Below are 14,437 nucleotides of genomic sequence, written 5' to 3' on the forward strand. Positions count from 1 at the left end.
CCATACATATATTTAGCAACATGCATCTATAACTATCATAACATATAAGTACATAATAAATGCACTCACCCAGCTTGCCTCGCTATTATATCCAAAAGGCAAATCTGACTACTCAGCTACTTTATCTTTGACTTTCATTTTGCTAGATTCGAGTGTTTGATTACGATCTACATAAGTATCCATTAAAGACATATACCGTACTAAATGTTAGTATATTCCCTAACATTTATAAATTAATAATATTCACAAGTACTATTATTTAAATTTCTAAAACAATTTCAGTTTATCTTATAATTTCTGTCTCAATAGTATCGGTACCCTTACCATGATAGTGATACTTCTATATTGTGGTACCGATACTCCCTTACAGTATCGATATCATTTTTGCATTATGTAATCAATGGTATCGATACCTTCTCTATAGTATCGATACCCCCTCTCAATATCGATTCCAGTTGCATCAGTATCGATACTGTTCAGATGATTATTCCAATTTTAAGCCTATAGTATCGGTATTGTTCTATCAATACCGATACCCTTACCCATATTTTTCATTTTTCAGCCCGATTCTTACCCAAATTTGGTCAATTTTCCTTATGTTTACTCCCAACAATACTATTAAATTCTTCTTTACTTATCCATACTAACTTTCCTTCATTTAGCTTATTAAAACATTTAAAATCTTCCAAGAACATTTCCATCTAAGAATCATACCACTTTTTCTAACATGTTCTTAATCACAACCAATGCTTCTAATCTCTTATTTACTTTTTTGACAAGTCAAATATACTAGTAAACATTAATAAAAACTCATATTCTAACATATCATTAAAAACACCATTTTCTTAAATCTAAATTATTTCATTCATCTCTTAGTTTTAATCTTTTTTTATCTTTCCTTAAACCTCTATCATGCTCAATATTTCAAAAAACAAACCAAAAAGGAAAGGAAAAACTTGCCGTATGGAACTCTACCTTTGGCTATGGAGGAGAGCTCTTCCACGGGAAAGAATGAGAGAAAATTACTTAGGTTTTTCCCCTTTTTCCATACTTTAATACCTTATTAAAATGAAGATTAAATTCATTTCCTTCCAAAGGATAAAAAAGTCCTCTTTATTCATCTATTGTTACAACTTAGTCTCAAACACTATTTCAAATAATTTTCTTATCTTTTATCATTTATTCAAATAAATCCTCAAATTTTAAATCTTTTCAATAAAGTCACTGATATGATTTTTGGGGTATTGCAACATTTTAGCAATTTTTTTATTATTTTAATTATAAAATTTTAATTTTGGTCAAAATAGTTTAATTGAGTGAAAATTATTAGTTCACTAACGATTAACGGTCAATACATATTACTGATGTGATACTTTTACATGTGTTAAATTATTAATATGTCACATATTATTTCACCTAAAATGACAACTAACATTTATCACATCTTTTAAGATAATGAAATGATATATACGACATCACTTAAGATGATGCGATATTTAACATATCATTAATTAAATATATATATATATATTACGTTAATAACATATATTAATCATTAGTCAATTAATGATTTTTATTTCTCATAAATTTTGATAAAAATCAAAACTTATAAGTTAAAATGCTCTAAAAAATAAAAAATAAAAACTAAAAAATACATTATTCAATTTTTTATTATAAAAATAAAAAAATTTAAACTAATAATAATCTAAATAATATTATAATATAGTATAATTTTCGATTTTGTTTTATCTCCATTCCATCTCTATTACGTGTGAGGGTAAATATCTCGTAGAAACCTACAAAATGGAGGGCAGGGAGAGGAAAAGAAAAATGAAAGAATATATATATATATGGAGAGAGAGAGAAATCCGACGTTTGAAAAGAACCCATAGATTTGTAGTGGTAGTAGTATCCAAGACCATGGCCCCTGGTTTTCCCTTATTTCTATCAAATTCCATCTCTTCACTCTTTCACATTAACCATAAGCCCTCCCCATTTTATACCCCCCGTCTCATTCAATTACCTTTTTCTCTTCACCTGACAACCCCTACGGAGATGCAATCTTTCACATCTCTGTTCTCAATCTGTACAAATATCCCAGCATGAATTTTACCCCAAAACAAGAATAATTGTTTTTTACTAGAGTCCTTTGTGTCCTATGTTTCTTCTGTTCAACACCCTGTTTCCACCCGTTCATCGACATTTCTTGGTTCTTTTCACCCTTTTTAATGTGCCCAGACTTTGGTCTTTGATTTTGAAAAACTTTTCAAATATGAAATACCCATATGATAGTTGATTCAGAATTCTGAATGGGGAAAGCGACTGAGGCTGATATAAAAGAGAAAGGGTTTAGTAAATTGGACCAGGAAACCAAACCAAATACAGAGGACACAAATGAAGTTTCCAAAACGAATAAAAATAGAAATACTATTTCAGATAGCCGGGGGAAGAATAGCCGGCGGCGGCTAAAGAAGATGATGACGTTGTCAGCGTCGGTGCACCCGGTTCAAAGGCTTTTCAATGCTTGCAAGGACGTTTTCGCCTCTGCCGGGACTGGATTTGTTCCTTCTCCCGATAAAATTGAACAGCTTAGCACTCTTTTGGGTATGATTTTTTTATTGTGTTTTATTGGATCCTAGGATTGGTTGACTTTTTCGTGTCGAAATGTGGTTTGATCATACCAAAAAATAATACTTAAATTTCTTGAGATTCTAATTGCTTCGAATTTTTTTAAACGACTCGATTTTGATTGATTTTTTCAGAATAAGCAATCATGAATTTCTGAAATTCTTTCAGCATTTGCTTTACTGAACAATATTTTCACACTCATTGATGAAATACTAATACACTTAAAAATGATTGCGTGCTCTTTCAAACATCTATTTGGTTGCATATGGAGATGATATGAATCTGATATCATAATCTGCTTGTAGTCACATTATTTAAGAAAAGCTGTAAAAATTTGTTGGGAAGTGTACCATTACTGTTGTTTTTAAATGTTCGTGTTATGGGTTGAGTGCATTGTTATTTATTCATGCCAGTCTTGCATATGGTCCATTATTGCATGTAATTTTTTGCCTTCTTTTTTTGAAAGTCTTTCAATAAATTATATTATAACTTGGTATCAGGTATTCCAGTCTTTCAGAATCAGATGTTAAATAGAAAGATATCTCATGTCTGCATTCTGTCTTTCAATAAGTTATAGGGTAAAGCATACATATGTCTTAACCGGATGGTGTTATTTTGTTGAATCCTCAAATAATTAATAATTCTATAACTTCTAATGATTGGGCTACTCAGTGCACCATTTTACAAATATCAATAGTCATAATTCAACAAAGCAGTCCACTATGGACCATTTGTGTACTTTAAACTAAGTTATGACATCGTAGTTACGTGTGATGCAATCCCTCTCAACATGTCTGTATTCCGCTACTTCGCTTATGTGGTACCACTTTAATTAGACAGTGCTTTTTGTTGTTTTGTGTAGATGAAATTCAGGCGGCCGATGTTGGTCTTACTCCAAAGATGCCGTTTTTCAGTCCGCAAGTAACTCGGCGAGCTCCAACGATAACATACCTGCACATCCACGAGTGCGAAAAGTTTTCGGTAAGCACAGTTTGTATCATCAAGAACTGCAGGCCAGGCCATAGTTTATGGTTCAAGCAATCCTAAATTGTGTTATTTTTAATAGGACTTATTTAATGCAGATTGGAATCTTTTGCTTGCCTCGATCCGGTGTTCTTCCGCTTCACAATCACCCTGGAATGACTGTATTCAGTAAGCTTCTCCTAGGGACTATGCACATCAAATCATATGATTGGCTTGTGGATCCTTCACAAAGTAAGTATTTTCTTCCCCTTTTGAAGATTACACGTGTTTATATCTGTTTTTGTGGGAAAAAGCAGGGGAGGCGGAGGTCGGACTCTAGAAAAAAAGTCAAGTACTTCATAATTGGGGTTAGTAAATAGAATCTAGAAAAAAGTTATAAACTTCATAATTGATGTTTCATTAGTAGTAAATAAAATTAGGGGCGGACAGAATTTTATGTTAGGCTTCATGTTATCAATAGTTGGATGCCTCATCCTTGATGTACATGTAAAGAAATTACTGATGCTACTTTTCTTTGGTCTTGTAACAGCGCCTCGACATCAGGAAGTCCATTTGGCTAAGGTTAAGGTCGATGCCGACTTGACTGCTCCATGCAAGACCTCCATACTTTACCCAGCTGATGGAGGCAACATGCATTGCTTCACTGCGGTGACAGCATGGGCGGTGTTGGATGTTCTAGGCCCTCCGTATTCTGATCCCGAAGGACGGCATTGCACTTACTACTCCGACTACCCTTTCATGACATTCTCGGGTACTCTTACAGCTGATGAGCAAGTCTCAATACCAGAAGAAGAGAAAGATAAGGTAGCTTGGCTTCAAGAGAGGGACAAACCTGAGGATTTGGTGGTTGTTGGAGCGCTATACACTGGTCCTGAAATTGTGGAGGACTGATCTGAGAGCTCTCATCAAATATCCTCTAATGCCAAAACATCATTTTTCTTATCCTTTTTGTCTTGTGGGTGGCTGCTGTTTCAGCTTTAGAAGCTTCTATTTAACTTTTCTTTTTAGTGGGACATGGGTACTCTTGCTTATTTTTTTTCTTACAGTTTTTTTTTGTATATAAAAGGGAAAAAATAACTGAAAAAGGGGGAAAGGTGTTGTAAGTGCACCGGATGAAGTTTGTTGGTGAATGAGAAAAATGTTAAAAAGTGCACTGTTAATATAGCGCAGCTTTCTTTTTTCCTATTTATTCCTTCATATTTTCCCTTCTGTCATTTTGTAAATGATTCCACTTGACATGATGATTTCTTTTACCCTTTTAGTATGATCATACCATAGCATAATTTTTCCCCATATATTTAACTAAGCACGTTATGTAACAAAGTATAATTTTATAACGTAATATGATCTTTAAATTTTAAAAATGTTCTATTATATTATTTGATAGAAATATAAGATTATAACTTTATCATTTTTTCTTTTTTTTTCCTCTAAATCCTAAAGGTCGTTGCTTCTTTTTATTTGACAAACGATAATATTAGTCTTGATACTAATTGTTAACTGCCTATATTCTATATCACTCCTTTATTTTTATATTATATATTTATTTTTTCTTTAATGGTTTTATGTTTCTAATAATTTCTTGTTTTCTAGTTTTTAATAGTTTTATCTTTATGACATATTTCTCTACTTTTTGACAAGTTTCAATTTTCTCTCTGAGTCGTTTGTCATTGCTTTCATTCATATTTTTCATCGTTGGATTTGATGTTGCCTCAACTAATCAAGATGATGTTTATTTGCTATCATATTGATCTTTGTAAATGACTCAAATTTTTGAGTCAACACTCGAATGTTGACTCAATATTTTATTTATCCGATTTAAAATAACATTGAGGTTCATCTTTTGAATTTGGGATCAATCGGGTAAGAAATTGGCCTTAATGGAGATAAAAAATGGATTTTTAAACTTAGGGAAAAAGTAAAGGGACCTAGAGTGCAATTTACCCATTTGGGAAAAACTTGGCTAATTTTTGAGGATTTCTAGTTGATTTTTCACATGGGTTTGGGAAGCTCGGGAAGACCACTTTTCTCTTTTCTCTTCCCTAAAACTTCTCATTTTTTTCTCTCATCTTTTATCTTCCTTCTTTCTTTTTCATCAAAGCTAGAGAAATAAAAAAACTTCCACCTTTCTTCATCTCATTCTTCAATCTAAAATCTAAAGGTAAGATTCATTGCCTTTCAATTAGGGTTTGAGCTTCATGAAGGTTTTTTAATGAGGAATTAAGCTTCGAAGGTTTCCTCCCATTATTTTCATAAGATTTTTTTTGTAGGCTAGCTTTTGTTTAACAACTTTCATTCGTCACTTTCATGTGGGAATCATTGGTTAGCTTTTGGGTGGTGAAAAGTGGTGCAAAGACCCCCAAAGAGCTAGGTCAAAGAGAAGTTGGTTCTTTGGGTAACCTAGAGATTTTTTTGGGTTGCTAGGAGTTAAGGTAATACACTCTAAGTCTTCCTTACTACTTGTATGCCATCTACATAAGTTTTCTTATTTATATAGGATGGTGAATCATGTTGAGGGTTTTGGGTGTTTGATGTTTGTGTTGGACATTTTCATGTTAGAGTGATGCAAAAATGATGTATGATAACACTTAATGACTTTCATAAATTTTAATAATCAATTTAGGTCTTAAAATAAGTGTTTCAGGTGACTTTGGCGATGTTTCCTGAGTGAAACAAGTATTTCGGGGTTGTAATATCATGAACAATATCAATATTATTCATATTCTTGTTGAAATTAGGCTATTTTATAAGAGTAGTATTGATATTGTAGAGGGTAATATCGATAATACTCATTTGAAAAATACAAAGGATGATTTTTAGGCCATTTCAAAGCAACTTTTGGTACCGATACTTAAGGGAGTATTAATACTACTTAAAAGAGTATCAATAGTACATGCATGGTATTGATACTAAGGGTATTTTAGGAGACTTTTGGGTCTATTTTGGGTATCGATACTCAAGAAGAGTACCGATACCCTAGGGTAGGTATCGTTACCCATATAAAGGTATTGATACCATCGATGATAATTGTTTAGAGAAGTTTAATAATTGTTGAGAACGAGCATGTAGATTGAGAACGTGAAAAATAAAAAAAATACTCTTAAAGAGCTAAAATTATTAGATTGCCCCTAGTTGTGAATAGTTCCTTATAAGGATTTGAAAATACCTCTGAAAGTATAAGACTTTAAGAAATGATGTAAGAAATTAGTGATTACTTATTAAATTTTAGAGGAGTCTCGAAATAACATTGAATGAGTAAATTGACCAAAACCCCCTTAGCCATAATAAGTGATACGAAAAGCCTAAGACTGCATAGGAAAATATGTTAAGACTATGATAACTAATTAAGTACTATTTTCATAAGTCTTAAAGATCTGGTATACTTGTGAGTGGGATAAATTACTATAATGCCATTATGAGCTAAAATTACTAAATTACCCTTTGGACCTAAGTGGAAGAAATAATCTATAATAGTACGAGTTGAATTGTAAAGTGTCTGATTAATGAAATGTGAATCAAGTGAGGAGTCTATAAATGTTGTAATCGAATAGTAATGCAAAGGTGAATGATACTTGAATAATAATACGAATGACTAGTAATGAGATGGTTAATGATGTGAGATGAGGTGATTATATCTAAAGTTAGAAGTTGATAATGAAGACTATATAATAATAAATAGGTTATGATATGATATGTATAACACTAAGGTTAGAGACCCAATATATTAATGGCAAGGCCCTTAATTTAGAACTAAGGGAACAATGAGACTCATACCATAGTGATGATAATGTATTAATCTCTGTAATGATTATAATAATCTTATGAGGTAAGATTCTATAAGATTTATGCCTTTATTTTATATTTTTGAAACAAGAAGGACACTCGAGTTACTTGTGTATGACGATTGTCGATTGTGTATGATGAGTTATCCAGATATCCTAAGAGTCACGACGAGGCAGTGAAAGGTTGCTATTTGGGTGATGCTTTAATGCTCATGTGATCTAGAACCATCCTTTACTCTAGAGGAGTAGGCCAGTCGGGTGTACGTTCCTAATGTGAGAGTAATATAGGTCTCACCCAAGAGGTACTAGCCATGTGGTGCCACTAGATGTACGTTCTTGATGTGAGTTTGACCCGGATCTCATCCAAAGTACCTAGTTGTAGTCTAGAGGGGTACAAGTCATGTGATATGTGTGTGACCCCAAACTACACTATGATACCTACTTGTGTGTTGATGAGTGTTTAAGCTTCATTACCCGAGCCTCATTAGGATGAGTGTTTGAGCTTTATAACCTGCGCCTCATCCTTATTGTTGAATTGTGATTGATATTATTATATGAATATTCATTGGATAGATGGCTAGATAGCATTGATGACATTGCTAGTATTTCATTTCTGACTATACTTGTTGGTATGCTTATGTTATGAATGCATGTAGTATAATAGAGCTATTGTGTAGCGGAGAGCTTATGAGCTCAATGTTTGGAATATGTTTTCATTCGCAGGTTACATATTATGGAGTATGGTAAGACATCGATATCATAGAAAGAGTCTCAGCGGAGTACCAAAGTACAATGATAAGGACTTGGTGGGCATGTAAAGGTAATGATTTAAAAATGAGTCAATTTTTATATTTTAATTATTTATTTTATTTAATTGGTTTTTAGGTCCTACTTTTGTAAGTTATTATGGTTTCATATTTTGTGTAAATATTTTAAAAGTAAGTATGACTTCAAAATAGAAAAGGTTAGTCACTTTGGCGATTGTGTAACACTCAAATCCATGGGATTTGAGTGTTACATTTAGTAATATCAGTGCTAAAGTTTACCTGGTTATTGGTTATTATGGTCGAGTCCTACATGCTTCAATGGTTGAAATGTGTACTTGTATACTAAGACTCTCACGGTGTTCGTGTATCGCCAATTAGTAAGTTACTATGTTTTATTTGAGTAGCATTTGTGTGAAAATGGATTCATGAGATAATTTTTTTAAGGGTGATTAAAGATCGAGAGAATGGTATTCATAATGTGTAGTAGTACACTCATAGATATACACATAATAAGGTTTGAGTAATAAATGTGTAAGGAAGGGTTCGAGCATTGAAGTTATTCCTTATCATGCTATAAGTGACTAAATATTATCAATACATAGAGAAATGATGTCATGTTAAGTGGTAGGGTGAGATGTAGAGGAAAATATGTACCCTAGCGATGGGGTTAGGTCAGGAGGTTGTGAGTTATTCTTTAGTCATGTTTGAATCAGAGAGTGCAATAGTAGCGTGGTGAGGCCTTTGGAAGAAGTTACATGGAGCGACAGCTGATGACTTTAGGAGTAAGGTTTTGTCTAATACAGGTTTTGGAACTACAAACTCAAATAATGCAGATTTGTTATGGAAAAATATGACAAATTCCATCAAAGAGGTGGGAAAAACACCCTGGGGTTGTCCACAGGGAAGGCCAAGGAACATAAAGAATCGTGGTGGTGGAACGACGAAGTCCAAACTAAGGTGAAGACAAAGCAAACTTGCTTCAAGGAGTTTCTATAATGCAATGACGACGAAGAAAGGTCGAGAGCTAAACATAGATACAAGGAGGCAAAGCGGGAAGCCAAGAAAATGGTGGCTAAAGCAAAGGATAAGGCATACGAGGAAATGTACAAGAGATTAGACACCAAGGAAGGACAAAACGACATCTTCAGGCTTGCAAAATCTAGGGAGAATAGGAAAAAGGATCTAGGTAGCATTAGATTTATTAAGGACAACAATGGTGCTCTTATAGCGAAAGATCATGATATTAAGAGGGTTTGGGGTAATTACTTCTTTGATTTATTTAATGACGGTGCCTCTCCCTGTAGAGAAAGTACCGTTGATGGGTCATCCGACCATCATACATCGGCCAATGACTGCCCTACAAGTAGGATTGGGTTTGAGGAAGTCAAAATGGCTCTTAGAAAGATGGGAAGGGACAAAGCTATCGGTCCTGATCAAATTCCTATCACTGTGTGGTTGGCCCTAGGAGAAGAGGGAGTTAAGTGGTTGACCAACATCTTTAATATTATTTTAGAGACTGCAAAGATGCCAGAGGAGTGGAGAGAGTCCACGGTGATACCAATCTATAAGAATAAAGGAGATCCCCAACGTTGTGGTAACTACAGAGGTATTAAACTACTCAGACATACCATGAAGCTATGGGAAAGGGTGATAGAGGCTAGGTTGAGACAAGTTACTAAGGTTTCGGAAAACCAATTTGGCTTTATGCCAGGCAGGTCTACCACGGAGGCGATTCATCTACTTCGACGACTTATGAAGAAATATAGGGAAAAGTCTAGAGATCTTCACATGGCGTTCATTGACCTTGAGAAGGCTTATGATAGCGTTCCCCGCGATACGATCTGGAAGATTTTGGAAATGAGACGGATCCCAACTATTTATATCCGGACGATACGTGATATGTATTGTAGATCTACTACATACGTCAGGACTACAGTTGGCGACACCGAGGCATTCCCGGTGGAAATCGGACTCCACCAGGGGTCGGCTCTTAGCCCTTACATCTTCGCCTTGATTATGGACGACATCTTTTATACGACACCAGACGGTGTACCATGGTGTATGCTTTTCGCTGACGACATTGTCCTAGTGGCTGAAATAAAATCTGAGTTGAATAGTAGACTGGCTACCTGGAAGACTGCTTTGGAAGAAAAAGGTTTAAGGATCAATATTGATAAGACAGAGTATTTATGTTCAAACTTCAGTAGGGACCAAAACGAAGACGATGTAGAAGTTTGCATAGAAGGGCACGTTCTCCCCCTCAAAGGATTGTTTCAAGTACCTAGGGTCTATGATATATAAAGATGGGGGTGTAGATGATGACGTTACACACCGTATAAAGGCGGGATGGCTAAAGTGGAGGGCCGCTACTGGAGTTTTGTGTGACAAGAAGGTGCCTCTAAAACTTAAGGGAAAATTTTATAGAATGGCAATAAGACCAGCACTATTGTATGGATCAGAATGTTGGGCAACCAAGAAGGATCATGAAAGGAGGATAGAGGCCGCAGAAATGAGAATGCTTCGGTGGACATACGGTAGGACTCTGTGGGATATGACAACAAACTCTGCTATTAGGATGTCCTTGGGGGTGGTGCATGTTTCCGAGAAATTGAGGGAAGGAAGACTACGGTGGTTTGGGCATGTCCTTAGGCGACTACCATCTGATGTGGTCAGGAGGGTAGAGTCGATTACAGTCGACGGTGCCAGAAGGAGAGGACGACCAAGGCGGAAGTGGGAAGACTGCTTGAGATCTGATTTGATGGATTTAGCCCTTACCGAGGACATGACCTCTGATAGGAAAGTATGGAGACTTAAGACTAGGATAGTCGAGTAGTGTGGGTCACATCTCTAGGGTGTATCATCTCTGTCTTCTTTTACTGCCTTTGTAGTAATTTACATAACTTCTACTTTTTTATCCGTTTCTGTTATTGGTATTTTTTTAAGGCTTAGAACTGGCCTTGCTATCGTTTGAATTCTGTGTATCATTCTCTCCACTTTTGAATTTAGTCGGGTCTTACGTTTCTGTCCATATACAAAGATTACTGCCCATTACAGACGCGCATATGACATTAATGATATTAATGACTGCAGATGAATACTGTACAACTATGTATTTATGTATTTATTTATACATGCATTGCATTTTATCTATATTTTTAATTTTCTGACTGCCGGAGGTCTTCCACGGAAGCTACTCTCAACCTGGCGTTGGGGGCAGCCTACTACCCTACCTCCCCCTTACCCCATTGCATATGGGAATTGGGTTATGTTGTTGTTGTTGTTGTTGTTGTATGGTATTCATAATGTGTAGTAGTGATGTCATAGAAATACACATAATAATATTTGAGTATTAAGTGTTAAGGAAGGGTTCGAGCGTTGAATCTATTCCTTATCATGTTATAAGTGATTAAATATTATCAATACATAGAGAGATGATGTCATGTTAAGCGGTAGGGTGAGAGTGTAGAGGAAAATATGTACCCTAACGACGAGGTTAGGTCAGGAGGTTGTGAGTTCTTCTTTAGTCATGTTTGAATCAGAGAGTGCAATAGTAGTGTGGTGAGGCTTCTGATCCTAATTAGTTGAATCGTAGGGTTGAGTCTAGTGTTGGAAAAACCCTTGTATGTTTTGAGCCTCCAAATGTGTTTCCCCTAGAGAGTGTCAACATTAGCGATGTATAAGGAATTTGAGGATGTGAGCGAGATTCGAAAACAAAAGGATGCATATAGTGAAGGTGTTGTAGAGGATTCAATGAGTCGCCAAAGTTGAGCATATTTAGTGTCTATATTAGCGGTTTCGTTTCCAAAATTTTGAAGATGAAATTTTCTTTTAGGAGGGGAGAGTTGTAATGACCCAAATTTCTATGTAAATACTCGAGTATTAACTCAATAGTTTATTTATTAGATTTAAATAAGCTTGAGGTAAAAGTAGAAGAACCTAGTGTATAATTTACCCATTTAAGAAAAACATGGATGATTTATGAGGATTTCTAGTTGTTTTTCATGTGAGTTTTGGAAGCTTTCACTTTCTCAGTTAGCAGTGATTGTTACTCTGTATTTTGAATTGTGCATGTTTTATCCTTCTAAAAAGAATGTAAAATTTGTCGCATTATTCCATGTATATGGAATTTGAATGTTTATCCCTCTACAATTTTTGTGTATGTTTATGTAACTGTTTGTGTGTATTGATGCAAATGAGGTTACATGAAGAAAATGAAAGATGTTTACTCTACCTGGATGCTATTACAAGAAAGCCACTTATAGCAACAGCAGAAAGGAAGCTCCTTCAACGTCATATACATTCTATTCTTGATAAGGTTTGAATATGTATATTTGGTTTTCCTTTGTGTTTTGAGTACCTGCTTGTATTTTCATCTTATTAATGGTTATTTTTTCTCTTATTTCTATAGGGATTTAAGATTATGATGGATGGACATCGTATAGATGACCTTCAGAGGATGTACTCACTGTTTTCAAGGATCAATGCTCTTGAATCACTCAGGCAGGCCCTAAGCTAATATATTCATAGAACTGGGCAGGCCATTGTTATGGATGAAGACAAAGACAAGGACATGGTGTCTTATTTGTTTGAATTCAAGGCCTTACTTGACTCTGTAATAGAAGAAAGCTTTTCCAATAATGAGGCATTTTACAACACTATTAATGATTCTTTTGAGCATCTAATTAACCTTCATCAGGTTACCATGCTTGTCCTTTGTATTTGGAGATATTTTATTTTTAAAGTGTATTCTTCTTTTCCATACATCAGTGAAGTAAAAATCATTATTTAGATCACCATATTTTAAACTTGACTGATGGTTGAACACTATTGTGTTTAATAGAATCGACCTGCTGAGCTAATTGCAAAGTTTCTCGATGAAAAGCTTCGTGCTGGTAATAAGGGTACTTCTGAAGAGGAATTAGAGGGTACACTCGATAAAGTTTTGGTTTTATTCAGGTTCATCCAGGTAGAGTTTGCTGATAAAAATGATTAAATATAGCTTTTCTTGAAATAACAGTTTTTTGTGCATTTCTTTCTTTTATTTCCCTTCAAGCAAATGCTAGAGATATGAATGATGTTTTTGTTGATAATTATGGGCAAGGACGTCTTTGAAGCATTCTATAAGAAGGATCTTGTTAAAAGACTGCTAATAGGAAAGAGTGCTTCTATTGATACAGAGAAATCCATGATTTCTAAGGTTAGTATATTCATCTTTTAATTAAATGACACGTGCTCTAAACAATAAAGATTGTATTAAACTGTTAAAGTTATGTTGGTACGATGCTGCAGCTGAAGACAGAGTGTGGCAGCCAGTTTACAAACAAACTTGAAGGAATGTTCAAGGTTTACCTCTATATCTTTTACATGTAAATTTGTAAAAGAAATCATTCCACATATTTTGCCATTTGAATTTCTAACAATGAATCTGGTAAGCTGCAACCTTTAGGGATTTGTAAACATGGACATGCCATATCTTTTATTTATTGGATACTTACTTGTGTACTAGTTAATGCACGATCCATCAACGTACAGAATATATGGGGTTTTTGATTAATTATTGTATCTGGAATGGTTACAATACTAACTAGATTTACTTTTAAACTCCTCCTACATCAGTCCTCTATCCGGAGACTAGGAGGGATTAGTACATTGCACACTTAGTCTCCTTTCCAGTTACACTTTCAGTTCTAGGATAGCTAATGATATGTGATTAATTTGAATATGATATTAATGCAATTTTTGTTATGAATTAGAACTATGGTTTATGTTTGTTATTAAATCGCCTAATGTTCTATGGTTATTCTTGTTGTATGTCGTTTTATGGAAAAGTTACACTTTCCCCCCAAACTGTCCTTGTATTTGTGAATACATACATGTTTTGTTTGACCCATGAGAACTAGTAATATAGACCTTAATTTTATTGAATGTAGGTTCTTGTTATTTTTATCCAGGATATTGAACTATCAAAGGAAGATAAAGTATAAAGTAAGAAAGGAAAAAAATGACAAATAGAACTTGTTGAAAAAGAAGAGGAGAAAGGACAAGGGACACCGAAGATGGAAAAAAAGAAAGAAAATGAAGAGGGAAAAGGAGAAGGGACACCACAAAGAATACACGGATGATGACATTGATGATATTCGCAAAGAATGTGTATCTTATGTGGAAAACTTCATTATGCCGTGATATTTTGTATCGACATATGATTACAATATTTTTGATAACTTAATGTGAATATATTGTATTCAAATGGATTGCTTATATATAATATGGTATATA

The 14,437-nt window shown here is 34.5% G+C and overlaps 2 protein-coding genes across 2 annotated transcripts; both read left to right on the forward strand.

Moving 5' to 3' along the window:
- The first annotated feature begins 1,929 nt into the window (after nucleotides 1-1,929).
- Nucleotides 1,930-4,751, forward strand: LOC120195705 (plant cysteine oxidase 2-like). Its single transcript, XM_039197645.1, has 4 exons — nucleotides 1,930-2,604; nucleotides 3,491-3,609; nucleotides 3,711-3,843; nucleotides 4,142-4,751. The coding sequence occupies exons 1-4, from the start codon at nucleotides 2,310-2,312 to the stop codon at nucleotides 4,501-4,503; spliced, it is 909 nt and encodes a 302-aa protein (XP_039053576.1). The 5' UTR covers nucleotides 1,930-2,309; the 3' UTR covers nucleotides 4,504-4,751.
- Nucleotides 4,752-12,707: 7,956 nt separating this feature from the next.
- On the forward strand, nucleotides 12,708-14,145 carry LOC120195670 (cullin-4-like). Its single transcript, XM_039197617.1, has 5 exons — nucleotides 12,708-12,857; nucleotides 13,002-13,127; nucleotides 13,257-13,358; nucleotides 13,451-13,504; nucleotides 14,113-14,145. The coding sequence occupies exons 1-5, from the start codon at nucleotides 12,708-12,710 to the stop codon at nucleotides 14,143-14,145; spliced, it is 465 nt and encodes a 154-aa protein (XP_039053548.1).
- The last annotated feature ends 292 nt before the right edge of the window (nucleotides 14,146-14,437 follow it).

This window comes from Hibiscus syriacus, unplaced genomic scaffold, assembly GCF_006381635.1.
Source record: "Hibiscus syriacus cultivar Baekdansim isolate YM2019G1 unplaced genomic scaffold, ASM638163v2 tig00117017_pilon, whole genome shotgun sequence".
NCBI classification, from domain to species: domain Eukaryota; kingdom Viridiplantae; phylum Streptophyta; class Magnoliopsida; order Malvales; family Malvaceae; genus Hibiscus; species Hibiscus syriacus.